The 21,908-nt window shown below is 36.4% G+C and overlaps 1 protein-coding gene across 2 annotated transcripts in view; it reads left to right on the top strand.

Moving 5' to 3' along the window:
- The window catches only part of col22a1 (collagen, type XXII, alpha 1), a 401,136-nt gene that overhangs the window by 217,415 nt on the left and 161,813 nt on the right, over positions 1–21,908 (top strand). For both annotated transcript variants that reach the window (XM_039736671.1, XM_039736672.1), the window contains exons 13-17: positions 6,502–6,555; positions 12,302–12,355; positions 12,740–12,793; positions 14,035–14,088; positions 17,323–17,367. In XM_039736671.1, the coding sequence (XP_039592605.1) occupies positions 6,502–6,555; positions 12,302–12,355; positions 12,740–12,793; positions 14,035–14,088; positions 17,323–17,367 (261 nt within the window). The remainder of the gene's footprint in view (positions 1–6,501; positions 6,556–12,301; positions 12,356–12,739; positions 12,794–14,034; positions 14,089–17,322; positions 17,368–21,908) is intronic.

Genomic DNA, 21,908 nt, shown 5'->3' with positions numbered 1-21,908 from the left:
TATAGGAAGGCCACAAAGGAATCAGCTACACCACAATGAGAGGTTTCTTACAGTCTTTATTTACAGTATATTCTACTAGAAGATGATGCTAATTCAATATTGAAGACTATTTTGGTACGGAACATTTTTAGACTTTTATACATGGAATGTCAGAAAGTGGATATGTTATTTTCTTTACTTAAATATACAGTACATGTGACAATATTGACCCTAGGAACCTGTGAATTACATGGGTTAATCACAACCTTTAGTCCTGAACCTAAAGAGTTATTGCTGATTTTGTAGATGGTCAAAGACTAGCTACTGTGTAGTAAAATATATAAATTATAAGTTTCTGTCATATGCAGTTTTGAGTGTATGTTTCATTTTCTCAGAATTTAATATGTCAATATGTAGGATGAAAGGCAAAGTAAAAATAATGTGTTATTACTGAACCTCTAATTGAACAATATGTCTTCTGAGATTCATTCTCACCCAGTCAGTATGTAAGATGAACAGTTGCTTTCATATGCCACAGTTAAAAAACGAACTCTGGAATTCTTTCACAGCACGGTCATCTAAGTTCTGGCTGTCTTTCAGCATTTGATGACAGAAAAAGAGTTTTAGACAGTTGAATGAATTATAGGTAGAAAGGAAGAGACTTTATTAATCCCGAGGAGAAATGACAATGTCGCAATAGCAGAATATAGTATACTTATAAAAAGAATTGTCTATATCAGGGGTCAGCAACCAATTTTCAATTGTGATCAATTTTCAATGGCACTCTGATTGAATTGAAATATAGTAAAAAATTATATTTTAATCACAGAACAAGCGTTTGTGCCCTCACCCAGGTTTTGCATATTCGACTCACATGTAAATGAAAACCATGTGTTCAGTGCAGGCTGTGGTACGTTAAAGCAAACCTCTTGTTATTATATTTTAAGTACAGCGCATGCGTTCATGCTCCGTGTCCCCACCTACGTTTTGCACATATGACTCAAGTGCAAAGGTAAACCACGTGTTCAGTGCAGGGCGTGGTATGTCAAAACAAACCTCCTCTTGTTATTATTAAGTAATATCCTGCCCTTAAAATGACTCAAAAAAGGCAAAAACTTGTTGATCTTTGCTCTTTTCAAGACTCTTTGACGAATGAATATGGATTTCTCCAACAAAAGCATCATGCTCTGTGTGCATTATAGGCCTACTGTGAAAGTGTTGTGTATCGTACGTGAAGTGTACAAAGACATTATCAAACTAAACATCAGTTAACATTTAAAAACTCTAAAATAAACCACTTATTTTAGTTAAATAATTGGAACGAAAATAAAGCCACTGAATGTAGTTATACAATTGCTTTGCATTAATTGATTAATAGCTCTGATTAATAATAAAGAATGATTAATCATATTAGAATTCTTGATAATTTTTTCTTATTCAAACTATGCATTTTGTATTGAAAAAACTTTTTTTTTTTTTAATAAATGTGTTGAAAATTTAAATTTGACAAAAATATTCTTTTCACATATGATCCTATGTATTTTAAAACATTGAATGACCAATAATATAAGATCAGGTTATAATACTTTTGAAGCCCATTATACCCGGACCAATTTTGATGCCATATATAACAAAATTGGTAGAATTATGTTGGCAAGTGGAACAGCATAGTAAGATAGGTTCGGCAAGACATCACTGAAAAGTTGCCAACCCCTGGTCTATATGTGTGGTTGTGTGAGGTATGTCATGGGATCTAAAATAAATGTTGGGGCGTTCTGTCTCCGTCAAGAGTTAATCCACGATGAGATACTACCTTCTTCGTTTCCAATATATGGTCCTCTGACTGGAAGGGGTAGAATCAGTTACTCTCACTGGGCATCTTCTCTGTGCTGTGGGAACAGAAAGAGACAATACTATTATCACCCAGGGTGGTAGTAATTATCAAGGATGAGCCAGTAAGGTGATCCTCAGACCTGCATGCCTGACAAAGGATATTAATAGACTAAATATTTATGGTACTAAAGTGAAAAGTAATTAGAATTGCATATAGCCTTATGAGTAACAATTTCACAGTAGTAATGTTATAGAGTGTGCCAGTCATTGGCATATTACATTGAACATAGCATCATTGTCTGCTGAGATGTCTGTTAAACTGGCTTAATACCACTCAGACAACTGAGAACAACACCACCCCGGCCGTAGGGTGACTCATTACAGAACCTGACGGCTGAGGGTAGGGACATCCTTACTTAACTACATTGCTCCAAGGAGCACTATCTCAGTCTGTTCTGAAGGTGTTCCTCTGTTTAACCAGCACCTCACACTGGGGTTCAAGCTTCATTGTCCAGAAGAGTAAGTAGTTTCTTGTTTGACCTCTGTTCCACCACTTTCTCCAGAGAATCTAACCTGACTCCAAGGACAGACCAAGCCTTTTTAACTCAGTTTGATGTAGTGAAGAATCAGAGAGTAATGGTGTGTGAGAAGGCTGACATTTTAAGGATTAGTTATGGGTCAGTTAAATCCATTCTTCACAAACAATTAAACATGAGCAAGAGTGTCCAGATGGTTGATTGTTCAAATGAAGTATCATTATATCAGATGTGCCAAGGAGGATTTGGAGATTTTGTCAGACTGGGAGAATTTTAAGGAGGAATGAAATGAATGAAACCTGTCTACAACACTATAACCCAGAGTCCAAAAAGAATTGAACCAATAGAACACCAAAGAAATTTAAGAAGCCAGTCCAGTGCCAGCAAGATAACGTGGACACCGCTTTTATAATGTTCAGGGGGTAGTCTGTATTGATTACATGACTCAAAAGACCTGCAGAACTGATCCATAATACACTATGTGTTGAACAGCCAGGGTCCTTAACTAACCAGGACACCTATGTAATGGAAGGTCCAAGGGAGAGCACATGCATAGGGCATTATCTCCCCCAGAGCACTAGGTGGCACATTGGTGTCTCAGGCTCCCACAGGACAACATGGGAGTTGGAGTTCTGCACAGCTCTGTTGGGTTCCGTGGGCACCACCAGGGGGTGCTGAAGGGATGCAGAGCCCTACTTTGTCTGGCTTTCGCCTCACCTGGAAGTGTTTCCAGATCACACTAACAGGTCACTGGAAGTATTCCTGGGTGCAGAATAAACGAAACCCTCTGCCACTGCTCCAGGAGCCAGAGTCTTGGACAATACTTGCTGGAGGTGGATTGGAGGCAGAAGAAAGAGAAAGAGAGAGAAAGACAAGAAGAAGAAAAGACATCGCTGTGTGCTGTTTATTGTGCTAGTAACTCTGCTGAGAAGGTGAGAAACTAGGGAAGCGTTTCCCACAGCCAAAAAAAAAAAGTGTACTGAGTTTGCGTCTTGCGTCTGTCTGTGTCGGGTTTGAGGAGGTGGTGTGCCCCCTGCAGGCCACAACTGTTTTGCTTTGACAGTCATTTAAGGAAGCATGGCTGTATGAATTGCAAAGATTGCTCTGCAAAATCATGGATTTGAAGATATACTACAGCCTTCCTATTCTGCAGTTCTAGTCCTGTGGAAACACCACCTTTGCCCTAATTTAAAGGACTGCCTCTATGGGATGCTCTATACCAATGATGAAGATGCTGAATTAGCCATAGAAGAATAATTGAATAAAAAAGCTCAAGTAACATAATAAAAAAGTGCATTAGTGTTCACAAGGATTATTTTGAAAAACAGCTTTCTCTTTAAACTGATGTTTCTCTTAATAGACGCAAAATTTCTTGATCATCTCTCATATACATGCTGTAGAAGTTGTCTTGCACTTGCAGTTTATCTTAAAATTAATTAATCTTGGGCAATTTTAAAAACAAAGATGGGCTGATAAGTTCTCATGATGTGAAATGCAGAACTTTGCAGATGCCCCGACGTTTCGTGTTTTGTCGGCTACTTCACTTTTAACATGGTGCTGAAGTTTATTTTGCAAGGGTCAAGGTATAACCTTATTTCATATTAATAATGTTGTATTATTGCAGGCTAGGGACTACTACTTCTGCCTGGATGATCACCCTGGGTAAAATGGGATTTAAAATATTCATTGCCTATTGTTAAATATTAGTACTTAATTATTTAGGCAAAATGCCTCTTGTGTGCTTTTTGCCTTAGTGTGCTCTCCTTTGTGACTGCTAAGATGTTTGTTGTTTCTGTTGGGAAAGAGTGTTTCGGTTTTATTTAAACGTTAATTAAACTAGTTTAATCTCATGCAGTTTCTAACCATATGTACATTTATGAAATAGCTGTGGAATATGCCGTTCTAATGTTGTACTTCTGCAAGAGCTTTTATAAATTAAATCTGAAAAACAATAATGATGGAGTCAAATGTAGCATTAGAGACAGATAGTGATTTGCAGAGCTGCATTTCTGTAATACCAAATTCATGTTTTAATTTTTTACATTTAACTTCATCTTTGCACTTTGTGGGGCTGATATCTGTAAAGCCTAAAATAAGTATATTTATGTAAGTTTGTATTTAAAAAGAATGTTTCACTCTAGTGACATAAAAGGCCAAATGAGAAAGAACAAATTTAAACCGTCCCGAACTACAAGAAAGCCTGTCTTCTTATAATTTGCACGATGAAATCACCATATTATAAAGGATAGACAACAATTACAAGCTATTTCAAATACTTTAGACGCTGAACAAGCTAGCACATGGCAGAGCCAAGAGAAAAGTAAAAAGGAATGGGTTCAACTTCATAACTTTACTGAAACAATTTCTGATTTAAGAAATACACATACAGTGGATTCAGAAAGTACTCAGGCCCACTCACTTTCTACCTTCTTTATTGTGTTGTAGATTTCATTTTAAATATAGAGGTTTGACATTTCCCCATCAGTCTACACCCACCAGTGGTTCCTAAATCTTTTTTATGCCTTGCAACCCTAGAAAATGTTTGATTTATATTCACACATCCTACAAAAGTAATATCACATTTGAAGCTTAAGAAGTCAGATTTCCACCCCATACAGTACTGTGGATGAGAGAGGTTAGGAGCACACGCTGATACAGCACATTGCCACACCCACGACACGACAAACTAACTTAGGATCCAGATTAGGACCCCAGTGTAGCCATGCAATGGGCGATACCTCAGCACCATACTAGTTCAGATGGAGTGGAACAGTGTGAGGGTTTTTATGGTGGCAAGAGTGGCAATTCTGCTACCAACCCCCAAGTTTTTCCCTGCAGGTTGGAAGGCCTACATGCAGGGCTGGAGGCAGATTAACGTCATACCCAGGATGGAGCAATTACAGGTTAAGGGCCTAACAGAGCAGAGTCCCTTTTGGCATTTATGGGATTCGAACCAGTAACCTTCCAATTGCCACTGCAGATCCCTAGCCTCAGAGCCACCACTCTGCCCATACTGTGGATGAACACAAAAAACTAAGTCTTTAACTCAGTGCAAAACATTTTAATATAAAGCAATTTACCTTTATGGATCTCAGTAATCTTGAAAATGTGTCCCCATGAAGCTTAGACACTCGACTGATGATCCAATGCTTGGGGTATCCCTTGATGCATCAAGTGCCGATGACACACAATCTATGGGTTTGGGAGACTGGAGACCCTTGTGAAGCAACAGATGGCAGCTAAACAATGAAACACAGTCAAGAAGCTTTGTCTCCTGATAACACCTGCACTGCAGTTCAAAAACAGATGTGCGGCACAGTTCAAATTTGCCACACTACTGCCAGGACTGCCAGCCGGAGAGATAGGCTGAGTGTAAGCAGCAGGTGTTGCATCCAATTCAGTCCTCCTCTGGCAAAAATGTCAATCAGACCTTGAAATCAGTGACGTTTCGCAATCAGGGCTTGCACAGAAATCAATACTAGATCTCAGTGCTCTCTGTGGATCATTGCAAGGTCCAAATTCCATTCTCTTAACAAAGGTTATTTGCATTTATGAATGCTGCACCCGCAACAAGAAGCCTGCAACAACACACTTTTCTGTGTTTCATTCACAGGTGAAACTTGTGCACAGAATACTTGATTCTTTTCATATCATAGAATATGAGCTCTAACTCATGAATGACCTACAAATGATGGAACACTGCAAGACACCAATTCGCCATGATCATGAATAGCAATGCGCCATTCTTCTTTGTTGCACCCCCTGAAATCTCTTCACCCCAGGTTGGAAACCCCTGATCTACACTCAATAACCCATCACCACAAAACGAAAATATGTTTTTGCATAGCATTGCAAATTTATTAAAAATTAAAAAACTGAAATCTGACATTAATGAGAATGAGAAAAATAGCAAAGTTCTTTACCTGCCACAAAATGTGAGAGAAGTTGTGTACAAGTCCTACACATTTTGCACTTTCAGTTTTGCTGTAGCATGAGAGGACCACCAGAATGCCCTGTCCATTGTGCATTAATGGCACAGTGTGAATATTCCCTTGAACTGACTGATGTTAAGAACTGTTATTAACTCCGGTTTGGTGGAATCTGGAGAACAATATATTTTTCATAATTACTCATTTTATTCTCACTTTTGTAGGGAGATGGTGGAGAAAAAGGAGAGCCTGGATCAAGAGGAGACAGAGGTGAAAAGGTCTGTTGATTCAGAATGTATACTTACATTATCTTTAGTAATTTCCTAGATATTGTAAATGATTAATTCCTTCATTTTTTTTTAATTACTAAAATTGTACACCTACATGTTATGGGACAACTATAACCTTGAAGTAGTATTACATGATATATTGAAAGCTAACATACAAGTCTGTTGTAGGAAACAAAACATAAAATGTTCAGCAATATGGCAACTAGAGCTGTATGTATTCGATAGTCATGTCATGCCATTTTCCCAACCCACTATATCCTAACACAGGGTCATGGGGGTCTGCTGGAGCCAATCCTAGCCAGCACAGGGCGTAAGGCAGGAGCAAATCCTAGACAGAGCACCAGCCCACTGCTGGACAAACACACACACACACCAAGCACACACTAGGAACAATTTAGGATCGTCAATACACCTAACCTGCATGTCTTTGGACTGTGGGAGGAAACCCACGCAGACACGGGGAGAACATGCAAACTCCACACAGAGAAGTGAACCCAGGTCTCCTTACTGCAAGGCAGCAGCACTATCACTGTGCCACCATGCCGCCCCACTCGCTAGTTTCTCATACAAATAAACACTTATATTATTATTCATACACTTAATACTTATTAACAGAATCACAAAAATCACAAACTATAGTGAATAAAATATCCTTGCTGTGTAGAACTCAGTTCATTTTATATTGCAGAACACTTTGCACTAAGCATAGACTCAGAGTAAAAACTCAGAATTGCAAATTTAAAACAATGTCAATTGAAGTACACACACATATACAACATTCATAACCATAAAGAAACATTTCTACTGAACAAACCAGTGCTTCAAAAGTCAGTATCTTTGGTAAAAATTCTAAGAAAATTAACCTATTTTCACACTAACAAAAGATAGGCCAGATTACAAGAATTAAAGGAAACAACAACTCCATTTAACATCACACTGGAAGGAAATGAGCCTTTGCACCCTCCACAATCCATTGTAACCAACAAAAGTCAGAATACTGCTGAGCTAGGCCAGCAACATCTTTTTTAGTCATTGTCAAATTGTGTATGTGTATTAAAATTCTACAGCTGTATAAACTGTATAACTGTATTCAAATATTATGACCCGGTGCTGTGTCTGTAATCTTTGATGTCTGTGGTTCCCTGTCACTTAGATTATCCCACTTCATGGCCTAGTAAAGTTGCCATGACGTAGGCTAGTGGAAGACTATGTAACTTTTAGTAGAAGAATTTGTCAAACTTAACTGTAGTTGCTGGATGTTGTTGCCTTGAGAATGATTTGGAATCGCAGGGCACAATGCACTTTTCAGCACAGTTTCATATTTCCAGAGTATCGCAATCTGCTTCCTCTACAAATGCTTTTCAGGTATGGTGACTTAAGCTACAATCTCTTACTAAGAAAACTTATCATTTTAAATGTAAAATCAATACTATTATGTTTCTTGTTAAATCTGCAGAAAAAAGCCCTAAATATTTCAAACAAAAGAAGAGTGTGTGTTTGGGAAATATTGAGTGAACCTTTAAATCGCAGGAGAATGGCTTTAAGTGCACGCTTGGTTAGAGTCTGTGAGGATTTTCTCTTTATGCCGGAATGAGATGTCCTGGTTTTTTCCTTGTAAATTCTAAAGGTGCTCATGTTATGTTGCTTGGTAATCCTAAACCAAATTAAACAAGTTCAAATGTATGTAAATATCGAAGACGTGCAAAACAGAAAAAAAACACTTTTAAGAGTATAAAGCATACTGCACTTGGCATACTGACCATGTATATTACAATGTGTGGTACATGGCCGGCCGTTCATCCCGGCCAATACCCCCAGGCCGCCAGATGGAGCCCTCCTTGCGGCATAGAGGTGCCCCGAATGCCAGCAGGGAATTATGGACAATGGACTTTTAATGCACAGCCCTGATGGATACCATGGGGGGCACCAGGAGTCGGTGCAGGGAGGCCCAGAGACTATTTGCCTTACACCCAGGAAGTACGTCATAGTCACATGAACAAAGGGAACGATGTGCTTCCTGGGTGAAGAAAAGAAGGATTTTTATCTGACCCGGAAGTGTTCCAGGTCACATGGACAGAGAGGGTGAAACGCTTCCGGGTCAAGGAGTATAAAGGACTGTGGGAAATCCCAGACGGGCGAGCTGAGTTGGGATGCAGGGTGGCTAAGCGTCTGGGTGTGGAGGATTGTTTATTTGATTATTGATTTGTTTACTGAGTATTTGGGAGTGGAGGGTGCTTTGTGCACATAATTATTATAATAAATAATAGTTGGACTTTTTATCTGGTGTCTGACGAGTGGTCTGTGGGTACAAGGGTGCGAGAAAAACCCTAATCTGTCACAAATGACAAGCCAAACAATTTAAAATGCTGAATACTTCTAATAAACAAAAGTTTCATTTACACATTTATAATAGTTTATCAAATAAGGACTAAGTCGCCACTTTGTACTTTTGCTCAGATTTAATAACAGAATATATGTTTGAGGCAGACTGTAACTTATGGAGCAGGCACATGCACTTTGTGTTTTCTACTTTAATAACTTCATTACAGTAGAACATTAAAAAACGTTGGATGAGAACAGGCCATTCAGCCCAACAAAGCTCGCCAGTCCTATCCACTTAATTACTCCAAAATAACATCAAGTCTAGTTTTGAAAGTCCCTCAAATTCTACTCTCTACCACACTGCTTAGTAACCTATTCTAAATATGTTTGGTTCTTAGCATGAAGAAAACTTCCTAATGTTTGTGCAAAATTTACCCTTCACAAGTTTCCAGCTGCATCCCAGTATTCTGGATGAACTAATTTTAAATTAACAATTTCGATCCACTGTACTGTCCCTTAAACACTTCTACTAAGTCTCCTCTTAATCTCCTTTTACTTAAACTGAAAAGGTTCCTCTTCTGTAATCTTTCCTCATAACTCATTCACAGCAGTTCTGGAATCAGCCTGGCTGCTCCTCTCTGGACCTCTTCTAGCACTTTGTTCATTTTTGTAGCCTGGAGACCAAAACTGTACAGTATAAAGTGTTATTAAGCATATCATCCTTTGACATGTATTTTAGACAAATGGTAATACTTTACATTAATTTCTTATAACAGTAGATAAGAACTATCACATACTATTTAGTATACATCTGGGATTCTTAAACCTAATTCTGGGGACCCCATGTGGTGGAGTGATGGCTCTGAGACTAGGGATCTGTGCCGATAATAAGAAGGTTGCCAGTTTGAATCCCGTAAATGCCAGATGTGACTCTCCTCATTTGGGCCCTTAAGCAAGGCCCTTAACCTGCAATTGCTCCATCCTGGGTATGATGCTAACCTGCATCCAGCCCTCTACAGTCCATTGTAACCAACAAAAGTCAGAATACTACTGACGTAGGCCAACAACAGGCCCTGGCCCAACTTTTCTAATCATTGTCAAATTATGTACGTGTGTTAAAGTTTACAGCTGTAAAAAACTGTATAACTGTATTCAAATATTATGGCCTGGTTCTCTGTTTGTAATCTATAGTTCCCCATTACTTAGACCATGGCCTAGTGCAGTTAGCATGACTAAGGCTAGAGAAAATCTATGCAACTTTTTGCAGAAGTATTTTTCAAACTTAATAGCTGTAGTTACTGAGACTAGGGATCTGTGCCAACAACAAGAAGGTTGCCAGTTCGAATCCCGTAAATGCTATAAGTGACTCCACTCTGTTGGGCCCTTGAGCAAAGCCCTTAACCTGCAATTGCACTACCCTGGGTATGATGCTAACCTGCATCCAGCCCTGCAAGCAGGACCTCCAACTTGCAGGGAAAACATGGGTGTTTGGTGGCAGGATTGGCTACTGTAAAAAACTTCACACTGTTCCATTCGAACTAGTGTGGTGATGAGGAGTCACCTGTTGCATGGCTGCGTTCAGATTAATTTGGGATTCTGAGGTTGGAGGTGCGGCAACACACTGTATCACTGTAGGCAACAGGTTTTTCTTCCAGCCAAGTTCTGTTTTAATTGGACTTTTAGCCTAATTTAAGCAGGATGTTATTTCCCAGAATTCTATGTTTTAAGGTCAATGTTGAAATTGCAAATCTAATTCTGGTAAAGTTTTATTTCAATGTACCAAGCATTCATGTATGATGCATAGAGATAATGTTTATCAAAAATTGTTTTTTATGACTTTCATCATCATCTTGACATTCATTCTACTTTTCCAGATGCTCTAGTTATTTAATTCATTAATTGCTAACGAGAACATTAGTGGGTCTGAGTAGTTGCAGCCTCTCAGTGTTCAGTTTTGTTTGCCATTGTGCTGCTCTGCTTGTTATAATTTTCATTATTAAGATACAATTAAGGGAGCAAACTACAGAAAAAAGGGCAAATTAATTGGTAAACCAAAAATAAGTGATATGTTTTTAAAGCTGCAGCAAAATTACAGATATTTTATAAATGCCTTAAAAAATGTTAAAATCACACAGCCATAATTTCTGGGTGCAGAATAAGAGGAAAAAAGATTAAACAATGAGATTAATGTGAAGTAAAATGCTTTGTCGATTTTTAAACTGGTTGGAACAAAAATCTTCAGCCACATGAGGTTCATCAGATTGAGTCCTGGAACCACTGGTAAAAGTTAACATTCTCATTTACTTTCTTAAAATATGCAATTTTTTTTATTCCACATAAGAAATTCAGCACATTGTTTATCTACTCTCTCTATATAAAAAATCGTAAGCCTAAAGTGCAACGATTTTGTGCAAAGATTTTATGTGAAGATTTATGTCACGCTTTAAATCTGGCTTATTTTAAAACCTGCATATATATGTTGGGTATCATTCTTTTCAGAATTTATCGAACATGTGATGTTCAGATTCTTATTCCGTTTTTAAATGATAAACTAAAATATCAAAAAAGTTGTAGTTTTTAATATCAAGAAAGTTATGGTTTTTAATTTCAATAAATCATTATTTTTTAAATAATTTACTTTAATAATTTTATTCAATAAATTACATTATTTTAGATCCAGTTAACTTTCTTTCACAGGAATAAACTATTAAAAAAAAAAAATGTATTCATAACACCAATGTTTGTATTTAGGTGATTTAATTAGCTGAAGGTCGAGTTACGATGACCCATTGCATACCACTTTAGTTTTCACATAATTTTTCCTGTTATTTAAATGAGTCATTTTTTTTATCTATAAGAATGTCAGTTAAAACGAATAGATCATTTATTTAGTCTCTTAAAAATACTCAACGAGTCTAGTGGACCTTAGTTTAACGGGAATACTCCAATTGGTAAGAGAGTAAATATTTTATTCTCATTTCATGATTTTTATTCCGTTAAATAATAATTCAATTTTCTTTTACATATTTATGGAATTTTGTGATTTTTGCCGCAAGCCTTCCAGGGTTTGGCTGGCCCCCCCAGTGTTTTTATATATTAAATTTTCCGAGGCGTTAAAACTGAGGATCTACATAGCTGAATAATAAGCAGTAAAATATTTAGATCGTTGCGCTGGTCCACTCTGCGATGCCATTGAAATTGTAAAAGCAAGTTTTGGATGATTCTTCTTCTGCTGTTTCTACTTGTACTGATCCTAAATTGTATATTACTACCCTTCATCCATTTATTTTAAGAATTTAATCAATCTCATTCTGATTCAGAAGGCAACTAAAGTTATCATGCAGTGCAAAATAGACGTACTCAGTTCATTCAAAAGTTCAAACATTCTCTAAATTTTCTTTCCCTGTTGTAGGGTGCAATTGGTCTATCTGGTCTTGCAGGAAAAAAAGGAGATAGAGGAGAAAAGGTACAGTGCTTCTTATGGATCATTTATTTAATAAATATGAACATTCATGTTTGCATGCTACGACTTATTCATGGATCATAAAAAAGGGAAGGTTTCATAGTCTTTTTTCCAACAGTTGTATTGAGTTTAGAAAGTAATCTTCTTTATTGTACTTGGTCAAACCAAAGTATTTCCTATGTATCTTTGTTTTCTGGCAGAATAGAGAAAAATAAAAGAGGGAATATTATAATCTTATTGCATGCATACAGAGAAATGATTACAGCATTTTTTTAAATAACAATTTTTGTAGTTCAGTTTGATACCTCAGTGGCTAATATTCTTAAACTGTACATGATATGCTACGGAAGTGCAATATGAAAAAAGCTACACTGTCTGTTTCAACAGGGAGATCCAGGGGAAGCTGGAGATCCTGGACTTCCAGGACCACTTGGACCCAAGGTCAGATTACAAATATATTAGAGGATAATGTATTCTGATTTGAACAGAAATACAAAAAAATATGAAGAACATTAAAACGCAAAAAGTGAATAGGTGTCAAGAACCACATTAATGTGTTGAGCTTTTATTTAGTATTCCAAACATACATTACAGTTCTGTTTTTAATTTAAAGTCTGATTACGTACATATTTAAATGAGAGCCTCGCATGTTCTCAAAAAATTGCTCTACCTAACACACCTTTTGCCATGAAAAAACTATACCAGTCTGCTCCAGAGAAGTTAAAAATGTTAGATGGTTGGGCGCAGCTTTTTTTGTTTTTGTTTGATTTAAAATAAAAATAAATACATAAAAGCATTCATAATATATCATGTGCTAGTTAATGGACAAGGATTTGTCAGTAAACAGCCTGAAGTAGGTGCCTGAGTTGCCTTGAAAGCTTGCATATCGTAATCTTTCTGGTTAGCCTATAAAAGGTGTCATTTTACTTAACTTCTCACTACGTTTATAATGGCTAATGCGGTATAACACCCTAGTACTTCATTAAACAGCCAAACACGAGAAACAGTCCAAGCCAAGCTTGGTTTAAGCAGATGTGTTTATGGAGCAGTAGATGGCATTCCAAGTGTAATAATGGACAAGTGGGACAGTTCTCACTAATCTTGAGCCCCCGTGTTACTGCAAAAGATCTGGTGTGATATCAGATCCCGATGGAAACCTATTTCAGCTTTGACTTGCCAACACAAATGCCAATGTGTTATATGAGGTACCTGTTATGTGTGAATTTCCCCTTGGGATTAATAAAGTATCTATCTATCTATCTATCTATCTATCTATCTATCTATCTATCTATCTATCTATCTATCTATCTATCTATCTATCTATCTATCTATCTATCTGTTATTTTGAACTGCTCTGCGTGTTTGTTTGACGTGATGTGTTCTAAAAGATCTGCTATACACAGATACTAAGTGTACTAAGTTAACCAGCACATGGCTGCATTATTGTTTTCAAGCATTAGTAAGTGAGTAATTCAAACTGATCAGATCTTAATCATCCAAAGCCATGAAAGGAAATGGAAGCTGAATTTACAAACTTTCATTCTGTTTGTCTGTCGAATTGAAAATTAGCCTGAATATTTTAACTTTTTTTTATTAACCCAAAAGAGTATATTTACAATCTATATCATGTATTGGTATTAAAAAGTATTTCTAATCATTTTTGTCTTTGAAAACTTTTTAAGGGATCACATGGAGATGCGGGACTACCAGGATTGCCAGGATCGGGAGGGGAACCTGTATGTAAATCGATTAATTTTCTGCTTGTTTTAGAATAGAAGCATCACAACAGTTTATCCCCAGCAGTTTTACATGGCATATCTCCGCCTAACACATTTATCCTTTAATTCTGGACATCCTTACCATTTAAACCTCTTCAGCACAGCCTATTTACAGATATAGTATTGTACAGTAAATAGTATAGCTCCTTGTCAACCCAGTTCGGCGTCAATTACAGCAATAGAATATTGTGAGAACAGGCCATTCAGCCAGCAAGCTTGCCCATCCTATTCAATTAGCTTGTTCAGATTAACATCAAGAGTGAGATTTGAAGGTCCTGCTCTTCACCACATTGCTTTATGTATCTCTGGTTCTTTATACAAAGAAAAAATTTGTGTAAAATCTGCCCTTAACGAGTTTCAAAATGTGTCTCTGTGTTTGTTGCAGAATTTACTGTAAAGTAACAAGTGGGATTCACTGTATTAAATCCTTTAATGAGCGTCATCACTTACCAACTACACCACCATGTTTCCCTGGAAAAGGCTATAAACTCAGAAACGTATGGAATGAGATGACAAAATATAATTTATACCATGTTACGGTGTAGCTTATTTTATATATTTTACATACACTGCATATCACCACATGAGCACAAGCTTTTTTATTGTGATGTGAAAAGTATTTTCAAAAGATGACTTTACGAACCAATGAGTCTTGTAGTCAAAAGTAAATATGTAACAGTCTATCTTTGGAATTTATGTGCACACTGAAAAAAATGTAATTATGTATCAAAATAACTATTGGTGAATCGTTTCTTATAGTGCAGTTCTACGGTGTCATAGGATATGCTAAATATTTATCTGGAAGCAGGATTTTAATAAATCCCTGTATATACTGTAAAGTAATGATGTCAAAATTGAACACTCTGTAACTTAAAATTAAGGTAGTAGTAGAATAGACTATTTTAATAATGTGTCAAATCCTGAATTTAGATCTCATTCTTTGTAGTTTATTAGATGGCCTGCAAGGGCACTCCTTAGGTGACAATTTGTAAAATCTAATATTTTAAATTGAGTCTGTCTTTTAGAGAACGGTACACTTCCCGTTAAGCAGTTTACAACTTATGCATTTTGAATGGTCCAAATGATGATTTAAGACTTTTAAAATCACGATAGAGATTAAAAAAACCCATCACTCATATTTATATTTATTACAGCAGTCCCCGCGGGAATTGCCACTGAGGGCCTTTAGCAGCAGAATACAAAAATCCTTTCAGAGTCAGAAAAAGCTTACTGGCATACTAAACCTGACTCATTTTTAATTGTGCTGGGTTATTGCAAACAGGCACTTAATATAAATGAAGAATATTTATTTCCTGAAAGAGTCGGTACTTCATACTGTAGCAACTAATTTGATCAAATATTAACAGCTTTCAAAAATAAGCGCTTCCATTCCATTGTCCTCAAATGAAAACAAGTGCTCATTTATTTGGCTATCATATGAAGAGGACAGAAAGCAATTCTTTAGCTCTGAAACTGTTTGTGTGTGCATCTTTATCTATGTACAGTATGTACATCTTATTTTATTTGAGACTGTGATTCTCTTTACTTTATTTATAATAAGTAGCGTAATGTTTTTCACCTTCATGCTACAGGGTGGAAATAAGAAAGAATTAGAGTAGCTTAATCTTCATTGTTAAACTTACGATCATTAATTAAGTGCAGTGCTTTAAAGTCACATGTGCCAACTTTGGATTTAGACAAGAATAAGGAGAAGAAGAAATTACATGCCACTTTTCGATGATCAAAATTTTTAAAGGAACACTGTCACCAAAAATCTTTTTATACATTATTTGTCCAATATGCCTTGCAGTGATGGCACAGAAAAATGAATGTCATATTTTCACGTAGAATGAGAATAACAAAGCTTTTGGTAGAACAGATGCCTATGGGGGCCAATGCCGTACAACAGCAAAATGAAAAGGCCATTGAAAAAATCTCAAGTTATATGCATCAAAAACATAACGTATGATTTTTGCTAAGATATTTTAAAAAAATACATTTGGAAAATCAGAGCAGTCAATGAACGGGAAATGTGTTGAAAAAATACAATAATATAATACAAGTTATTTTTTGTAAAGCACTGTTCACAGACTGCAAGCACAGAACACTGTGAACAATTCTCATTTAAAATACATGTATAGATTATACCGATTACTAAATACAGAACTGAACACATATAAATGCAGATCTGTTAAAACACACATAGAACCAGGTAGAAACTGATTAAACATTAATGGAAACCAACAATATCTGTCCATTAATTAATTGATGAACTATGGCCAGTTGACAACGTTGGAGATTAAAAGGAGAAAGTCAAAAATAAAGTCACCGTACTGGAGATCTCTGCCAAATATCTGCCTGGGTTTTCTATAGTGGAGTCTCCACTGGCCATCCAAACTGATGAGACAATCTTTAAATCCAATGATTCCAACACTCCTTTTTCTCAGGAGATCAGCTTGGCAGTAGAGCAGTGGCACCAAGTGCCATATGCAGATACCAAGAAGAGAAACAGAACAGAGGAGGTTTAGTAATGGTTAAAAACGTAGTGAAATTTATATTTCTGTACAAATGACTAACAAACAAAAAATTATTATGCTCAACTCACTAGCAAGTCTTTTTCTGCCAACTGGCTGTATCAGTATCAAAAGGTATCAAACTTTTGGTATAAAGACCCACCTCTCCCTGTCATTCATTGGTCAAGAGCCCTGTCTTCTATTCAAAAGCATGATACATTTTGAACACATTTCCTGTTTGTGTACTGCTCTGATCTTCCAGAAACATTTGTTATAAAATATTTTAGCAAAAATGCATTTTGTAAGCATGGAATTGGATGATTTGACATGTGGATTATGTGACACAAGTTACGTGAGATTTTTACATAGATGTTTTTGATGTCGTTTGTTGCTGTCAAGAGTGGGTCTTCATAGCCGCCCTTTCTATCAGAAAGTTTGTTATCTCCATTCTCCATTAAAACTTGAAATTCAATGTTTTTCTTATCCATCACTACAAATTACATGATGGCAAGTAATACATAAAAAATAATATAATTTTGAGTAGACTATTCCTTTAAATGACTGTTGAGTACAGCATCAGTACTCCACTGGAGTACTGATACACTTTAGATGGAAAATTTACACAAACTGATGTACTGTATATTTCCTAAGGATAATTTTGACATCTTTTAATTTGCAGGGAAAAAGAGGGGATAAAGGTGAAAGAGGAAATGATGGAGAAAAGGTAAGAATTACATAATGTATTCTGTTTTCATAACTATTTAAAAGTACCATGCATTGTTCTTCTTTATATCTGCCTATCTTTCTTTGTTTGAGCCTTGACATCTTGGGTATGAATTACATCTCATTTCATTCATTCATTCAATGGCAGCTGCCTAATAAGTTATTGGCAAAAAACATCTCCATTCACAGTTCTGGTTTGACTTTTAATTTACTGGGCACTTTTAATTCTGGTTCTTTAATGGCACTTTACTGGTTTGTGTGATTCCCCATAGAAATGTTGACAGAGAACTCTTTCATTCTGGGAATGGTTCTTTGCATATGAAATTGGTTCTTTGGTTCTTTGGAAGTGTGGACAAGACAGACGTGTTAATGCATAGTAGGCTTCATAGCAAAATACTAACAGTGGTGGTGTTAGGAGTTCTTTTTAAATCAGAAACCCATTGGTATTTTACAAATCGTTTATCATCTATTCATGATTATTTATAAAACCTGTTATGGATCTAAGTAAATGATGGTTATTTCTGGAACCTTCATGTAGATGGTTCTTTTAGGAACCAAAAATGGTTTCTCTATGGCATCTCTCCAAAGAACCAGTTTTTCACCTTTATTTTTAAGAGTGTAATTTGAGATAACATTCTCAAGCTGCTTAATCAGATTCAGAAAACCTACCTCAACAACAACAGGCAGAATTCAGAAATAATAACCAAATAACCAAACTCGTCTTTGGGATGTAAAATGTGTAAAAGTTGAAAAAAACACAAAAAAACGTGAACGAGAATTGTAAATTTCACACAGACAATAACCCAGAGTTCTGGATCTGGGAGGCAGACGAGCTTCTTACCTTGTCACTAGGCCACTCACAATTCGAAATATTTGACTAATAGTGGACTAGACACGTAACGTCAAAAATTGGTTATTACAAATTGTGATTTGTGACTGAGTCCAGTCTACAATAGTTCTACAATAATTCTCTCATTCTTGGTTTGAGAAATTCCTCATAATATTTACTTCTTCTTGATGAATCAATATATCATTATGTTCAATAAGCAAGCCAAGACAAAGCAGTCTATAAACACACAGTTAATCAACTGAAAGCAAAAACCAAAATGGAAAACAGGAAAAAAAACTTGAACAGGCAAAGTAGTTGATTAATAGCAAGAGCCACCAAACTGTACAAGAAGATCAACTTTAGTACTACAGATACAGTGGAGTCAGATAGAAAAGTGAAATATATATATATAGCACAGATTTAGACTTAAAAAGAACTAATTAATGAATATATGACTTTAATTCAATAGCTTATACTGTCAATTAGAGTAAATAAAAACTATAAAGTTAAATTTAGCAAACCGAAATGCTTAGTCGGAAATGACAGAGGCACCCAACTAAGTCCAGGAAAGATTAATGGACTTGTTTTTCTACCTTCATTTAATATACCATCACACTTATCACATACCCTTATTAAAGTCAAGTGAAAGCCAAAAAGAAGATGACCATAAAGCCATTAAACGTGAGAGAACATTAAAAGTACAGTAAATTGTTATAAGGCTTGTAGCCATAAATCACTGAAAAAATCTGTGCATTTACATAAAAATGCAATTTCCACAATCAGCAAAAAAGTGTGTTTTGGAAGAAAGCTTCCACTTATGGGTTTTACTGAAATCTCACTAATTTGTGCTATTCAAGATACTCTTTATTTACATAAATATAGCATTGTTTGTGCTTTTTACGTCTATAAGCACTTGTTTATGTTGATGTCAGACATGATTTATGATGCTGTAAATACAATATAAGTGGCTCTCTTCTTAAATCAGCATAATCATCACACTGTAAATGTATTGAAATAAGTAAATCTTCAAAAAGTCAAAAGCACAGTGCATTCAGAGTAAAACATTAATTTATCAAAATTATAGTTTCATCCGGCATTGCTTGTGTTTTCTAAAAAATGTAGTGTGTGTTGCTACTGCTCTCTGGTGGCAGCTCATTGCTTTACTTGTGTTTTTTTCCCTGCTGTTTTCTGGTACACACATTAATGAATATTGATTAATACAAAGTAAATACCATTATACAGTGTATTAATCTTTAACAAATATTTTTATCATTTCATTTTTATATCATGATTTGAAAACCTCAAAACTAAGACTAAAAGAATAAGAACTATGTGATGAGAACAAGTGATTCAAACTAACACAGCTCATCAATCCCTTTTTCTTTATTTTTATAAGATATCATATAGGTAAGGTGCTATGACCTTTTACTCTATCTTGTAATTTATTCCTTTATCTGTGGTTCTCTGAGTACCTTTAGCAAGCTTTCATCTGTGCCCCCATGTTTCTACTCAAGAACACATTTTAAAATAACAGCTGGACTTCACTGTGCTCATTTCTCGCATAATTTTAATCAAATCACTCACATCTCCTCTTAATTGCTTTTTACTTAAATGGAAAAGATTCAGGTTCTTCAATTTTTATTCTTAGTTCGTACCCCATTGTACTGGAATCAGTCTATCTGCTCTTTTCTGGGCTTTCGCTAGTGCTGTTATATCTTTTTAAGGCATGTTCACATATAATGCATAAAACACCTATCGTTATGGCCATTTCTGTCTGTCTGTCTGTCTGTCCACATGAAACAACTTGGGCCCTGTGAAAGAAAAATTAACTGCTTGCAAGCTACTAAGGGTTAAAAGCTGACAAAGCTGTGTTGCAGTAATGGCAGGTTATTCATACAGGCGTCTGTCATAAGACAGGGTGCAGTAAGCTGACCTTTAGGAACACATCTGGTAGACACAGGAAAGATGACCTTTCCTTCTTTAGGGCCCCATCTGACATGCACACAAAACAGAAACGGTTGGCCAATTTGCGCAATATAAGATGAAAGGCTTAGATAAACAATATTATGCTTATTGATAAGTATGGGGTAAGGGGTGGGTGGAAAATAATATAAGCCAACTGAAAAGGGGAATCTGCGCTCTTCTGTCTTGCAACGCATGAATCCATGTACTTATCTCTGGCTGAATAAAAAGCTGATTGATTGAAGTATTCCTGTCTTCCTCGGAGGTTACTTCCACACCCCCAGTGGACAAATTTTATTGAAATTGGCACATTAATTCTTTAAGGGACTACAATTTTCATTGACATATCTGAAATAGAGTTTTAAAATGTCAAAATCTCCCATTGAAACACATTGGCAAATTTGCAAACTCGTGTATCTTAAAACATAGACACATTCTTTGTGACTTCAACTACAAATTAGTTTACTGATTTAATTTTACTTTGACGCCAGTTACACCAACTTGTATATTTTGTATATTTTCCTCTTTTTCACCCCTGATATCTGCTACTGACTGCAAACAGATTGCCAATACAAGTTAATGAAGAACCAGCAGACTGCGTGCACAGGTAGGAAGTCGCCATCACTGGCTGCTTTAGCATGTGCAGGACTTCAGTCCTCTATTGTCAAGTCCACTGAAGCGTGCAGAAACCTCTGTATTAGAAAATGGTTTCTGCTTTATAAAGTCTTCCAAACCACTTGAGTGCAAGCATAAGAGAAGTAGTGCGTCAGCACCTCAGTCATACTGATGCTTTAAGTTATAATGTAGGTTAAGTATAAAATGCAAGTAAGGAAATTAAAAAATGATCTAGATATGAATGAATCACCCTGAGACGTTATGCACAAAAGTAAATAAACCATTACCCAGTATTGCCTTACACTAATCCAGCCTCACAGGACTATTATCTACAGATTATAATGGTTCACAATTTTACAGTCACTATATTTTTCCTAGGGTGACTACGCATTGCAGTGACAGTGACAGGTTATGCACCTTGATAAATAACTGAAAAATATCAAAATGTCCCATTATGAACAGGCTGCCCATCTAATAAAACACTGCTCCACTGAAACAAGAGCAGGGCATACCAATTTCTAAGGGGTAAGCCCATACCCTGGTCTTTGATGTAATATACATTGTCAAAGACGAGACAAAGAGCCACAAAAAGATTTGGGGAAGCCACCCACATAATTTTTCCTGGCTGCAAAATAATTAAACTGTGCACAGTTGTGTACAGGTTTAAGTCCAAAACAGAACTGTCTTGATGAGGCAAAGATGGCAGTTCTAAGAGACTAAGATGTGCATTATGGGTAACCTCTATTCAAAACTGCTCTAAATTCAGTACCCACATTGCTAGTTCATAATAAGTCATTTTCAAACCCTCTTAATCCTGACCAGGGTTCTGGGGGTGCTGGAGCCTAACCCAGCCATCATAGGGTGCAAGGCAGGAACAAACCATGGACAGGACTCCAGTCCATTGTAGGGCAAACACACACACGCACACTTCAACCACACAAGGGACAATTTAGCATCGCCAATTCACCTAACTTGCATGTCTTTCGCTTGTTTGAGGAAACCGGAGCACCTGGAGTAAGCCGATGCAAAAACAGGGAGAACATGCAAACTCCATGCAGGGAGGACCCGGGACACAAACCCTGGTCTCCTTACTGCAAGGCATCAGCGCTAACACTCTGTCACTGTGTTGCCCCTAG

The sequence above is a fragment of the Polypterus senegalus genome, chromosome 15, assembly GCF_016835505.1.
Source record: "Polypterus senegalus isolate Bchr_013 chromosome 15, ASM1683550v1, whole genome shotgun sequence".
Taxonomy (NCBI): Eukaryota; Metazoa; Chordata; class Cladistia; order Polypteriformes; family Polypteridae; genus Polypterus; species Polypterus senegalus.
The sequence above is the reverse complement of the archived record's forward strand: the minus strand, read 5'-3'. Positions and strand labels throughout refer to the sequence as shown.